General features: G+C 36.3%; 1 protein-coding gene across 5 annotated transcripts in view; it reads left to right on the forward strand.

The window, feature by feature from the left end:
- Positions 1 to 15,044, forward strand: part of Cdkl5 (cyclin dependent kinase like 5) — a 190,582-nt gene that overhangs the window by 125,805 nt on the left and 49,733 nt on the right. For all 5 annotated transcript variants that reach the window (XM_013116385.3, XM_005074227.4, XM_040744115.1 and 2 more), the window contains 5 exons: positions 197 to 333; positions 5,264 to 5,384; positions 7,420 to 7,479; positions 10,425 to 10,515; positions 14,361 to 14,550. In XM_013116385.3, the coding sequence (XP_012971839.1) occupies positions 197 to 333; positions 5,264 to 5,384; positions 7,420 to 7,479; positions 10,425 to 10,515; positions 14,361 to 14,550 (599 nt within the window). The remainder of the gene's footprint in view (positions 1 to 196; positions 334 to 5,263; positions 5,385 to 7,419; positions 7,480 to 10,424; positions 10,516 to 14,360; positions 14,551 to 15,044) is intronic.

Consider the following 15,044-nt stretch of genomic DNA (forward strand, 5'->3'; position numbering starts at 1 on the left):
CTATAAGTGTGCACCACCAGATCCAGCTCAGCCTTTTCTTTAAGTTTCTCACTTTCTTTCTCGCACCAAGAAAATGTGTTGATGTTCTATCTGTGGACTTCTTAAGTAGAAGATGTTGGCAGTGCTCTTAAAATACTTTGAATGGTAGTTTTGAAAGCTTTAACGTATTTTCTCTTCACCATTGCCTGGAATCTAGAAAATGAAGAAGTCAAGGAAACGACTTTACGAGAGCTTAAAATGCTCCGCACTCTCAAGCAGGAAAACATCGTGGAGCTGAAGGAGGCCTTTCGTCGGAGAGGGAAACTCTATCTGGTGTTTGAATATGTTGAGAAAGTAAGTCATGAATCTCCAGTATACAGATTCGCGTTATTTTTGTTTATTTGTTTTTGACACTATTGAAGAAAGTAGTGTTACTTAGTATGACCTATCAGTGGATTCATAATCTGAGGGTCTTAAAAATGAGAATATCGCCAGGCAGTGGTGGCACACGCCTTTAATCCCAGCACTCGGGAGGCAGAGGCAGGTGGATCTCTGTGAGTTTGAGACCAAGCCTGGTCTACTGAGCGAGTTCCAGGACAGGCTCCAAAACAATACAGAGAAACCCTGTCTCGAAAAAAAAAAAACCAAAAAAAATGAGAATATCTCCCACAGTCACTAGATGTCTTGAAATAGATCTGGAATTTTGTACAATGTAGAAACATTCAGATGATCCTAAGTTTAAACAGCATAGTGGTATGGCTCCTGAAGTCTTATAGTCTATGTACACCAAGTGGTTTTCAGATTAGTTTTATTTCAATGAAACATGAACAAAAGCTCTGTGGAAGAATCGGGTAAATGGACAGTCTAATAAAGGATGGTAGAGGCCTACACCAGATCCATTCAAGCAGGAGCTGGGTCCTTCAGTCAGACCTAGGATGATGAATGACCAAATCAGAGACAGTTTTTTTCTGAACTGCCCATACTCTGGCTTTCTTGAGGGAATTGTAAGGTGAGGCCTGAAACTTCTGTTAAGATCACTAGTAGCACTTTGTAAAGAAGGTAACTCATTAATAAATGCTTTAATATTGTGACGTAAGGGCAAAAGGTTAGCTGTCTCCGAATTTCTTAGAGAAAAACGATTGAGCAGTTGGTTTCAGCTGATTACAGTAGGAGAAACCGGAAGCACAGGAGCCTGTTGAAGGTTTTGTTGCTATGTGAATAGGTGGCTTCTAATGATTTCATGGACTGTTACCTAACACAAATTAAAACTGGAGAGGCTGCTGTTTTCTGTTAGGTCAATTCCCTGATGCTTATTATGATGTAAGTGACAAGAAAGCAATGTTTTTAAGACCTGACCTGGTAATGTGACTTTGAGTTCAGCATTTACAAAGTACTTTTTTAAGTAAACCATATAAAATATTAGCAAAATTTAAAATATACAAGACTCTCATCTTATTTATATATATTTATGGAAAATAAGTTTTTCATAAATGTTTTGATCATGGGTTTTCCCTCCCCCAACTCCTCCTAACTCTTTCCCATCTCCTGGTTCACCCAACTCGATGCCCCTTCTTTCTCTTTCTCTTTAGAAAACAAACAGGCAATGATAACAATAAAAATAGAATTAAAAAAGAAGAAATGTGCATACACACATACACAAAAATAAGACCTCACAAAAACATAAAATTGGAAACCACAATATACAACAAGTGACTAGTAAGACAAAGAATAGACAAACAAAGCATTATGAAACAAAAAGTTTACAAAAATATCATTGAGTTTATTTTGTTGACCATCTATTGCTGGCCACCCGTAAGTATGGTTAATATACCCAGTGAAGGCTCTGTCTTCTTATACCAGTTATTATATGTTGTTTTCCCCAAATCTCTTTTTCTGTGTTAGTTTTGGTATTTCCCTATCAAAATAAAACTAAAAATTATTTGTTTTAAGAAAAATATCGCTGTACTAGGATTATAGAAAAATAGATTGTTTATTTTCTAGTTATCACAAATGCTTGTGCAGTTTTTAGCTTTCACTGCCAAATAATAATAAAAATTTGACACATTCAGTATTTCAGTCGCTCTTTCTATTTCTGTTGTATTCATGGAAGTAGTTTATGATAAATAACAATTTAGTTTATCAAATAGAGATATCTCTTCTACATATCTGTTTCTCTCTGAGAGAAGCAATTTGAAATGCCTAAGATCTCTTTGCTCCCAAGTGACTGTGTTGCGACCAGTATTGCAACCTTCTGACACTGAGACCTGCCCCTATTAACCATTATGCCTGTCCATCAGTGACAGTGCCTGGAAGCCTACAGTGATTCTCAGGAGCATAAAGAGAAAGATGCTCAAACCGGATAGGTAGCTGTTGGCTGAAACGCACAATTACAATGCCTTAAACAAAATGAGAATCTCTTTCTCACAAACATATGCAATGGGAGATAACATAGGACTTAAGGGCAGCTCCGCTCCCTTGTCTTTAGTGTCACATCCTGTTAGCTAGTATATAGTTACATGGTCACACTTACTGCAAGGCAGAGAGGAAATATACTTGTCATTCAGAGTATCTAAGTCTGTGGTTGAAAATTGTATTCCCTATAGAGTAAGGAAAAATGGCTGTGGAGAATGATAGTATCTCTGCTGCTTAGGAACCTTGAATAAAATACAAACTGAGAGATAAACATCTTTTTTGTACTATTCAGCCTTCCTGTGCTTCCTTATTCTTGGCATCTCTTATGTATTTGTTCATTGGGAAAAGGCAATTCACATAGAGATGTTTAAAAAGCTGCAAACATCCTTTAGATATTTTACCGAAACCATAAATATATATTGAATCCTCTATAGAGGTAGGGTGAGGTATTTTGCATATTTATCTTCTGATTAAAGTTCTCGTTGGTCTTTGTTGCATACAACATGCCCATAAATGCATCTTTAAATGGAAGCAAAGGCTCAAAAAACTAGAAAGCAATCTCTGTGCAGAACCTGTCAGTTTTTATGATTATCGGTTGCCAGCACCTGTTCCTTACCTATGCTTTATGCATGTCTGTCACCACTGACTAGACAGTAATGCATTCTGTGGCTCTCCTTTGTTAGGTATTTCCAAACTATTAAACATGATTTTCATATGTGCAGCAACTCTCCTTTTAAAGAAACATTATTTCAGTGGTTATGTTAATGATATTTAATTATGTTAAGATTGTTGAGAGTCTTCACAACTTTTATGTGGGTTTTGTCACTATTAGCAGTGTTTCTCATATTAGACAAAGTTGAGCAATGTAAAAATATTTGTTTGGGGCTAGAGTTGTAGCTCAGTGGCAGAGTGCTTAGCTAGCAATACAAAAATAAAACAACAAATAACAGCAAACCCCATAATGTTGACACAAATGGCTTGTACCTCAGTTGTTCTTTAAGATAGAAATGCACAAAAATGTCTAGTGTAGCCTGCACTTAAGCACCAAGTGAGGACAGCCATGTTCTGATACACCTCAGCACCCAGGGAGGACAGCCATGTGCAGATGCATCTCAGCACCCAGTGAGGATGGCCATGTGCAGATGCATCTCAACACCCAGTGGGGACAGCCATGGTTCAGATGCATCTCAGCCCCCAATGAGGACAACCATGGTTCCATTGGCATGTGTGCAGCAGAAGTGCTCTATATAGATTCTTCAGTTGATGTGTAGATTTTTCAAAGACATGTGTCCTAGTTTCATTTATGTTGCTGTGGCAACATATCCTGAAGAAAGCAACTTAGAGGAGAAAGAGGTTTATTTTAACACAGAAGTCCAGGTTATATTCTGTCAGTGGAGGGAAGTCACAGCGACAAGAGCTTGAAGCAGCTAGTCATATCATATCCACAATCAGGAGTAGAAAAAAATGAATTCATGCTTTCTAATGCATAGTTAAGTGCTAAGCTAGCTTTCTGTACTTTTTTTTTTTTTACAGTTCAGAGCCCCAAACCCAGGAATAGTGCTATACACATTCAAGCTGGGTCTTTCCACATCAATGAAAGCAGTCATGACAATCCCCTACAGACCTGCTCACAGGCCATCCAAATCTAGGCAATCCCTCATTGAGACTCCCTTCTCATCATTTTAACTTGACAATCAAAACTTCACTATTACAACATGTATAATAAAATTTCACAAAAGCAATGCTTTTCTACTGCTTACTCAAGGGCATCTTTAGCTAACTGCTATTTTGTTCTTTATTTAATGGAATGGCAAGGACCAGTTGAATTGAAAATTTCATTGCCTTCATTCCTATTAATGTTCCAGCAACTTACTTCTTGTTGCTGTGTACCATCAGTGTACATGCCAATAGTGAAAAGGGCAAACATCTGAGCATTGTGATAAAGATGACGTGACTCCTGAGCCTAGGAGCAGCATCTGAGCCTCTGTGTATCCCCAGGTTACCCTTTGTAAACTGCTTCTCTGTATGGGTACCTCCCAACAGTAAGCTACGGTTGTACTGTGAGCCCTATTGATAGTGTTTTGCAGAAGAGATGGAGACTCTTTGGATAATGTGATAATATAATGTCAACTGGCTAAATGAAGTTGTGGCTTAGCAGTTCTGTTGTTTTTGGAGACAGGGTCCTCACTATGTAATATCGTCTAAGTGCTGGGGTGATAGACATGCACCACAAAACCTGACTTACCAGAAAATTTTGCATGAATTTATACAAAATAGTCTCTGAGTCCAGATTGACAGTTTTGAATTTTGGGGGATTTATGTGTTACTTTAACAATATTTTCTCCTTTAAAGTATTTATTTCATTTATGTATATGAGGGGTTGCAACCGTGCACATGTAGAGGCCCAAGGACAGTTTTGTGGAGTTAGTTGTCACCTTCCACGTTTACTTGAGTTTCAGGATCAAATTCAAGTTGTCACATTTCCATCAATTAGGCATCAGGTGTCTTCACCTACTGAGATATCATATCCATTGGCACTCAATGGTATTTTCTAGACTGTTTCAATTTTTGTACCAAATATGCAAATCTAATAATTCTTCTCTCTCTCTTTCTCCCACCTTCCTCTCTCTCACTCCCCCTCTCAATATTAGAGGCAGTGGTAAGGAGTAAAGAATGTAATTTATCTTAAAGGAAAACTTATTTTAATGCACCATCCTGGTCTACCACAAACTAAGTTGTATGTTAAATGCAAAAAAGAACTGAATGCTATATATTGGATGAATCCTTATCTAAGGTGCTATAGATTATTATTAGTACATAATTGATAGGCTTGCCTAATTTTGAAGATGAATGGCTCTGTATTTACTTTTAGAATATGCTTGAGTTGCTGGAAGAAATGCCAAATGGGGTTCCACCTGAAAAAGTGAAAAGCTACATCTACCAACTAATCAAAGCTATTCACTGGTGCCACAAGAACGACATTGTCCATAGAGGTGAGTGTAGGACTTTTGAAATGAAAAATACTAAATAAATCAGCTAAAGTTAAAGATTTATGGTTTTAAGAATATTTCTATTTAAGATAAGCATATGTTATAAGTAAAGATATGGGAAGCACTTTGCTCTTCAAATCTCCCTGTATACCCACCGAAGGGTAGCATACAGGTTTATTTGGATATTGTGGTGCTATCTCTAGTTGTATAGCCAAGCCTGCTGTGACTGTGGCAATACTAATGAGTCAGCAGATGCAAATTTTGAAGCTTATTCTGGGTGGAACTGAGAGGCAGATGGAAAATTTCCATAACTTTGTGTCTTACAGATAGACTAGAGAATGTAAACCAACTCTAAAGTAGGCTGTATACGTGGTCTTCAGTCACTGACCCTCCAGTATAACTTTCTTTTCATTCTGTCTTAGATCTAGTATATATTTTCACCTCCTGATTTCTGCTCCCTGTTGATAGAAAGTGCCCCTTGTCTCTAGGTTGAAGGTATAATTGGTCTTGTATGGGCCATAATTATACTTCTCTAAACTATATCACTTTTTCTTTAGCACCACAAAGTCAGTGATTTCAGCAATGAGGAAAATTATTTGCTTGATGGCATTTTGTCTAATACCTGTTTTCTAATAATCTTACACTGGAAAGTTTACAGCAATGACATACAATTTGATAATAATGAAGCTAAAATTGTCATCAGAAAATGTTGACATATCTACTTCTTGTCTTATTATTAGTAGTATACCAATTTATCTGTACAAATGTGGAAGAATAATCACATTTAAAGTAGTCTTACTTTTAAAAGTAGCTGAAAGGTATTATGAAAATTATTAACTTCTACTATGTGACTATTATAGTAGTTACCCTGTTATCAAGATTGTATGTTGTGAATAAATCCCCTAGTCAACTGACCATCTAGTGTCTTAGGTAATGGTTCTAAAAACAGCCTGTGTTGCACTTAGTATGTAATGAAGAACTGAATGAAGTGTATTTCCATTATAGGACTGTGATTTGATTAACTGGCAGGAAATGCAGTTCTGAGCTGGGGCTGTAAATGGTAGAGTGCCTCTTGACTAGCATGCGTACTTTGCTTTGATCTCCAGGATTGGAAAACAAACAATTCCATGATTGGGAAATCTTTACACTCCACTACCTGTGTCCTCACCTCATTTTCACCTCTACCATGTAATATAAATGGTAACTACTGTACTCTAAAAACAAAGTTGTAGCTGGGCATGGCAGTATATGCCTGTATTCTCAGCATTTGGGAAGTAGACACAGGATTGGGAATTCAATGTCATCTTTGACTACATAGGAGTTGGAGGCCAGTCTGAGATACATGAGACCCTATGCCAAAAAATAAAATTGTAAGATGCCTCTCAGTAGGATAGCTCAACATCATTTTCTGAAATTTTCTGCTCTTCAACTCCTATCACAACTTTACATGATGTATTGGGGAAAGAATTGAAATGTTGACTGTTAGTTGTGAACCACATGGAAAAGCTAAATAGGTATGTGAATATAGGAAGTATACAGCCAACCTTTTTTATAGATTTCCTCCAATAAATGTTATACTGTTGAACTACTGGTATGTATATTTTTTAAGATAACATGGAGATTTAAACATTTTAGGTTCAATCTCCACAAATTAGGATTGTTACATTTTTTAAGCAAAAATAGTTCCATTAACTATATTAGCCTAAAGTTAACCATTTTAAAATTCCTTACAGAATTAAGGTGTTTTCTCAACATGCTTTAGGCTCTAGGTTCAATCCCGAGCAGAAAAAGGGAGAGAGATAAGTTTTTTTTTTTTTTTTATTTTTAGGGGTCTTCTTGGTAATTGTGGTCTGCATGTCTCTTCAAAAGAAATTAATTCTAACTTTTTTGTAGCAGCATTGTCTTCCTCTTCTTTACATTGCCCAGCTTTCTAATCCTGCTTGGATGATTTTAAATAGATGCCATTGTAGCACTGTAAGTGTCAATCAGTAGAAAATAAAACATTTTTACTTACTGGTTTTTAATCTTGGTATTCTAGATATAAAGCCTGAAAATCTCTTAATCAGCCACAATGATGTCCTGAAATTATGTGATTTTGGTGAGTTAAAAAGAAATTGAGCCTCAATATTGACAGGGTTAATTTAATGTGCTACATGGGTAACTTTTAAAGGTATGTTAAAAGTAATCTTATATTTTGATTAAAATTAGTAGAAAAGTATTCATTTGGGTCATATGCTGACAGTTAATGACTAGAATGGCTTTACTTTCTCTTTCTTGTATGGCATATTGTCTACAATTTTAATAAATTATGTTGTTATTTGTTTAATGGAAATTAGTTTGAAGCAAATATTTGTGAGTCATATAAGAGTAATGTACCAATAGCTAGGGAGCTGGCATTGGACAGACCTAGGCCCTCTGCATCTGGGTGACAGTTATATAGCTTGGTCTTTTGTGGGGCCCCTAGCAGTGGAACAAGGACTTGTCCCTGATTCATGAACTGGCTTTTGGGAACATATTCCCCATGCTGGGATGCCTCACTCAGCCTTGATGTAAGGGGGAGGAGCTTGGTCTTGCCTCAACTTGATATGCCATGCTTTTGTTGATTCCCATGGGAGGCCTTACCCCATCTAAGTGGATATGGAGGAGGAGTGGATGGTATGGGGGAACAAGAGGAGAGGAGGGAGGGGAAACTATGGTTGGTATGTAAAATAAATTTTTAAAAAGATGAAAATAGAGCAATGTACCAAATGACCCCAGAATTAGTTTTCCTTAAACCATCAATATAGATTCCTTATTAGAATAGAATAAAATCTTTGTATATTCATAGAAATTGTTCTACACTTAGTCATAACCACTAGATACATGCCCATATGTATTCACACTTATGTATATTATGCATATAGTCATTGTATCTATAAGATCAAAGCCATTTTTAGAACACATCCATTTGCTTCTGTTAAATATTTAATTAATGAAATGGGTAATTGTGTACATTACTCTTATTTCTCGAATATATAGGAAAACTTATAAAAATTATATTGCTAGTGAAAATATGTATTGTTTCTCATGTGGATAATTCCATTTTAAATGGGGTTAAATATTTTAAATAATTTAGAAAAGTTTTTAAATCCTGAGTTAATAATGTTTAAATCCTGAGTTAATAATGTTTAGGTCATGGCTGGATAAAATGTCAGAAAGCAGCATCTATAAAAATAAGCAGACAACTAAAATTTTTGAGTTATCTTTAGTACTCAGCAGTTGATTTAAATACTTAAATTATTATTTTATTATGAAATAGGATCTCATGTATCCCAGACTGACCTCAGCTCACTGTGTAGCTAAGGGCAGCCCTGAAAGTCTGATCCATCTGCCTTCACCTTGAGTCTTGGGATTATAATCATGTGGCACCACACCCAGTTTATGCAATGTTGGAGGTAGAACCCAGGGATTCCTCCATGCTAGGTATAGACTACCAGTTGAACATATTCCTAGCCCCAGGAGGTCAGCTTTTGAAATTATCCTTTGACCTGATCTACATTGTAAAAAATGGAAACTCTTTAAAATATTATTGGGAGCTGGAGGGATGACTCAGTGATTAAAAGCGCTTCTTTTTTTTTTTCGAGACAGGGTTTCTCTGTATTGTTTTGGAGGCTATCGGTCCAGCCCGGCCTCGAACTCACAGAGATCCGCCTGCCTCTGCCTCCTGAGTGCTGGGATTAAAGGCGTGCGCCACCACCGCCCGGCGATTAAAAGCACTTCTTGCTCTTGAAAAAGATCTGGGTTCAATTTCTAATTCCCACAAAGCAGCTCAGGACTATCTGTAACTCCAGTTCCAGGGGATCTGACTTCCCTTTTCTGACCTACTCTGGTTTGCAGGAATATTGTCTATTTATGAGTTCCTGTCTGTAATTGTGATTACCTTCCAAGGTGTCAGCAGACTCTCTGTCCCTTGTACTCTATTTATTATGCCTCTATGATTCTACATTAAGGTTCAAGGTGACTGAAGATTAGAAAACAGGCATAAATACAAAAGAAATGCCTGCAGAACGGTTAATAATGGGAAAAGAGTACTGTTTCTCTAGCATTATTGCTTTAAAAAGTGGTCAGGAAGTTCCTTCTGACAGCACTCTGTGTGGCATCCTATGGCCTGTGGGTCCCATCAAGGACCTCCTAATTAATTGCCTTCCCTAGCAGAGAGGCAACTCCTTTGTCTGACTTGAAGAGTTCCATTCAGAATTGCACATAGTTATTCAGCAAATGCTTCAGTAAGAAGAACTGATTAGCTGAAGTTAGGAGCCTTGTCTTCTGCTGTTATTGTTTCATTTCTTTTTTACTGTTTGACTTTAAGAAACACTAATTTTTGCTTCTCAAACTGACATGAACCTTAATTTTTACTTCAGTCTTAATGTTTTCATTCTCTATAACCCCTGGTGGTGAAACTGTGTTGCATTTGGTGAGTTAGATGAGTAATTAATTTATCCTACTGTTTCATTTTTTGTTCTTAAACCTTTGGAAAGAGTGAGGAACAAAAGCAATGCTAGCGTCTATAAGGTAATTAAGATACTCCTAAGTCGTTTCTACAACAACAAGGGCTAAGAGTAATTTTCAGCCTACTTGTTTCTATCAGTGCCAACTGCTAATTGTTTACTTAATGACTGGAACTGCTCAGCAACAATAAATACACAATACTATGTAGGTCTCACATAGCAGAATTAATGCTTGTGTGACTTTGACTTCTGGGCCTAGTGAGCACTCAATTTTAAATTGAAAATTTTAGGAGAGCCTATTTGAAAGTATGGCTTCAAATGCTTACAAAAATCACAGGATGAATTTGAAAACATGGATTTCTTTAGCATGGAGGAAAGACTGAGCCTATAGCAAATTCATCATGTGCTTTAACATATGAACACTATTAACTATTTCAAATAAAGAGATTCTTAATAAACAGTCCGTTTAATATTAGTCATTATGTTCTTTTGGTATTCTTTGGAAGTATTACTAGAGGTGAACTATTTTGCCGACAGGAAATTGCTATTCTTTCAGGTTTTGCTCGGAATCTCTCAGAAGGCAATAATGCAAATTACACAGAGTATGTGGCTACAAGGTGGTACCGGTCGCCAGAGCTATTACTTGGGTAAGTTCCTTTCTAAATAGGCTTATACACATTCATTGTTTCTTTATCATATGCATTGGGATCACTTATGGAAAATAAAAACTTGGGTTACCTAAATATATCAGTTGCATATTCACTGAGAGACAGACAGAGAGAGAGAGAGAGAGAGACAGAGACAGAGAGACCTAAGAACTTGATGCTGAGAAATAAGTTTCATTTTATTCATCACAGTTCTGAGTACCTGTGACTTGACTCTCTTGGAGTCACTCTGGTGGGAGCTTGTTGGCTGGCAGATGGACTGGGTGTTAGTTGTTAGAGAGAGCTTTGGCTGGTGTCTGATAGACCTTTTGTTTTTCTCTACATGTGTGTGTCAGTGGAGGGGGATGTCTTGCACATAGAGGACAGAATATCATTCTTCGGGCATCCAGTCACTTCTGTGAGTCAAGGTCTCTTGCTGGCCTGTAATTTGTCAGTTAGGGTAGGTTGTCTGGAGAGTGAACCCCAGGGATCCTGCTGTCTCTGCCTTGCCAGTGCTGGGATTACAAGTGTGCACCAGCATGCCTGGCATTTTTATATGTATTCTAGAAACTGAATTCAGGTCCTTAGTTTTTGCAAGGCAGGCACTGTACTAACTGAGCCATTCTCCTAGCCCCTGGCAGAACATCATGTATCCATCAGGACTTACCTTTCAGTAAGCTAGTCTAAATTTCTAAATGTGATAGGAGAATTATGTGTAGCATGATTTTCAGCCCTAAAGCAAAGATGCTTTCCAAGCCCCTGTCATTTGCTGTATTGACCAAGGCAAGTGTCATGACTGAGCCCTAAATCAAAGTATGGAGAAGCAAATTCTACCACTCTTTAAATTAATTTATTATTTTTTATTTTATGTCCATTGGGACCCATGGAACTGGAGTTACAGACAGTTGTAGCTGTCATGTGGGTGCTGGGAATCAAACCTGGATTCTCTGGAAGATCATCCAGTTCTTAACCACTGAGCCATCTTTCCAGCCCCACTAACTCTTAATAGAAGTATTAAAGACTTACAAGAAGACGGTTTAACATTCTAGCTTATCTGTTAATACAATAGACACATGTTTAAGTTTACATTCAGCCCCTTGGCTAGAAATGGGGTAAATACTGAACCAATTTTCAGTTTCCTTTTGAATGATGTAAACTTTGATGATAAACGGGTATTCATATTAGACCTACATTACTGATTCTTTTCAGCCATATCTTTACATTCATCCACTTTGCTCACCTTTCTGCTTTCAGTGTCCTGTCATCATCTGTTAATACCACAAAATCTTCTAAGACGTTTCTGTTGCATGCATTCAACTTTACAGCCAAGAAGGAGCTTGAAGTCTGTGTCTCCATCACATATTCTCATTATTAATATTCTACCTATTCTAGTTGTAGTATTTTCTCATTTTTCATAGCCATAGTTCCTTCTTTGGAAACCAGTAACAGAGAAAGGAAACATCCTCTAACAAATAAAGTTAGTCATGTTGGTAAATAATGAACACAAAACAAATTGTAGCTTTTACCACATTTCTTTCATGTAACATATTTTTATCTGGAGGAATATGAGAAATTTAATTCTTAAAAGATACCTTTTATGTAATAGCAATATAAATTTCAGTAGTTCTTCTGAATAGCACTCGTGACTATATGTATTGCTCACTGAGAGTTTATTGAATGTTAACTATTCATTTTCTAATGCTTACCAGCCACCAACTGAGGCAATTCCTGATTTATTCCTGATCTGGGGTCAATAAATATTATTGATGTTTTTAAAAACCTTAATTATTCTCTTAAATCAAAGGCTTGCTTTATCCTGCAGATAAAATCATGGTTAGTTACCATATTGTCCCATCATTTGAATGAACCAAGTTTTAGATTTCTGTGTGTATGTGTGTGTGTGTGTGTGTGTGTGTGTGTGTGACACATGTCACCATGAATGCATATGGGAAGGTAAGAGGTTGACATTGGGTATTTTCCTGTATTATTCTCACTATTTCTTTGAGACAGGGTCTTTTGCTGAACCTGGAGCTCATTTGGTTCACTAGACTGGTTGACCAGTGAGCCCCCAGGATCCTTTTGTCTGTTTCCCAATGCTGGTATTACAAGTATCCACTGCCACACCCAGATGTTTATGTGGGTACTGGAGATCAAAACTCATGTTCTCATGCTTGTTTAGCACTGGGCCGTCTCTCCAGCTTCTTGTCCTGATTTCTGATCTTTGAGTTAAGGTTGTTTTTCTTTGTATCCATCTGCATTTCTCCTGTGTAACCTGTGTGGCTCACTGGGTTGTATTATAGTCTTTTGAGGACTTTGTAATTTGAATTTACAGGACACTATTTGCCAATGAAGAGTAGGAAGTAAATCATTCTTAGAACTGCAACCAAGAGCTCATGTATGGCAGAAGTCTTTAAAATGTCTTTTTTGTCTATAAAATAGACCATGGAGTGTATTGTGAGGATAGCTTTATTATGAATCTTTAGAGAGCATTTGTTCTCTAATGGTACCCATTGGAAAACCAAGGTTATGTTTAGATATATTTAATAGTTGCTAAAAGTAGATAAGCACAATACAGCCAACTTGAGTTCAGTTGAATTGATTGTTATGTTGTAGTTTAAGTTCCATACTATTTATGTAAAAATTTCATTGAAATCGGTTGGTATTTGGTTTTATATTAAGAGTCTACATGTTTACACATTCCAAGGACTCTGTCCTTGATCTTCAAAATAGTTTCAGTATAAAGTATTCAAATTAGATGATAGGATTAAAATAGCTTGTCACGAGCATGAGGTTTTTTCCCATTGGTTTCTTAGTCTAATACCGTTAAGACAGGTTTTTAAAATCTCAAATAGTATTTTTAAATATGCTCAATTGCCCAGAAAGCTACCAAAAATGTCTAAATGATCTTTCCCCATGGCTTTAGATTTTTTGTGTAGGGGAAGGAAATGAGATTAATGAAATACTGAGTTATTGTTACAGTAACTTATATTAACCTAAATATATTCTGTATGCTAATAGTGCTTTAGTTTAAATTTTTATATTATCATTATGACATTCTAGAATTTCATTTGGATTATTTTGTTTGAAACTGTATATATAGTTTTCATTTAAACCGTCATAAATAATTTTGTTTTAGGCTTAAGTACCAAGCTATAAGGCTGTTTTGGGGAGCCTTAGATTTTCATTTATGGCCTCCATTTGTAGCAAACTCTAAAATCTCTCTAGTGATTTAGGTCCTAAAAGAAAGCTACAAACCCTAAGTATATTAAAACATTATTTGATAGAAGTAGCTTTCAGAATGCCTCATATAAAATACAGTTATATTCAAGTAACTCATCTTAGCTGTTGGAAAATATAATACTAAGCAATCAGAAGTTAAATAGCATTCAGTATTTGTTTAAGATATATAAGGCAATGGCACATTCTAAGGCAATGACATGTTCTACCAGACTAAAGCTTAAAGTGTAATTGTTTGGAAATACATTTCTTGCGAACATTACATTCCCTAAGTGAGGTGTTCTTACCCAATGTGTATACTCCATTAGGGTTTATTAAAGTCATTTGTGTTCAAGATATACCTAGATTTCAAATTAGTATATACTAACTCAATTGTGTTTAAATTGATTTCTTTTTGAGTGTGCGTTATGGACTTGTGTTCTGAATTTTTATGTAGATAGCTCTAATTCTTTCTTTCCAGTTTCACTTTTGCTAGAGACGCTTTTAAATTTTAAATTCCTTAAGTACATGCATGCATGTTTTATATCATGAATTGTTCCAAAATAAGTTGGGAATTATTAAATTATTTTGTATCTTCAGTTGCTAAGACCATCTCTTCTTTTACTTTTCAGAGCTCCCTATGGAAAGTCTGTGGACATGTGGTCAGTGGGCTGTATTCTTGGGGAGCTTAGTGATGGACAGCCCTTATTTCCTGGGGAAAGTGAAATTGACCAACTCTTTACTATTCAGAAGGTGCTAGGACCACTTCCATCTGAGCAGATGAAGCTCTTCTATAGTAATCCTCGTTTCCATGGGCTGCGGGTAAGAGGCTTTGCTAAAATCCAAAATGGAATCAATCTGGCAGTATTTAATGTGCTGTTCATTGCACAATGGAATTCTAAGCTACACATTGTACAATCTTCCCTTTTCATCACAGTGTTTTTAATTTTCACTAGAATATTTTATTTCTGAATCCTATATGGTATTTGTTAAATTTAAAAATGGCCACAATTGGAAAGCAGGAACTGCTAATGTCTTTTCTAAGCTGTAAAGTTTGATTTTTCAAAATCTTTTTAGCATGTACATTATTTGATTGCAAACTTTTCTTACACTGTTTCTTCATTTAAAATTTTAGGCATCTCCCACTTAGATGAATGCATTTTTGGTGACTTGAAGATAGCCATGAGTATTTCTTGCACATTGACAGTGGGGCATTAAATCTCTGTAGAAGTCAGAGTCTTGGGCAGATTTTCCTAGACTTGCTACATTTGAGCAAGACTTATTTGCTGAGAATATAATGAAAAAACATTTTCTAA

Source organism: Mesocricetus auratus, unplaced genomic scaffold, assembly GCF_017639785.1.
Source record: "Mesocricetus auratus isolate SY011 unplaced genomic scaffold, BCM_Maur_2.0 Super-Scaffold_100003, whole genome shotgun sequence".
NCBI classification, from domain to species: domain Eukaryota; kingdom Metazoa; phylum Chordata; class Mammalia; order Rodentia; family Cricetidae; genus Mesocricetus; species Mesocricetus auratus.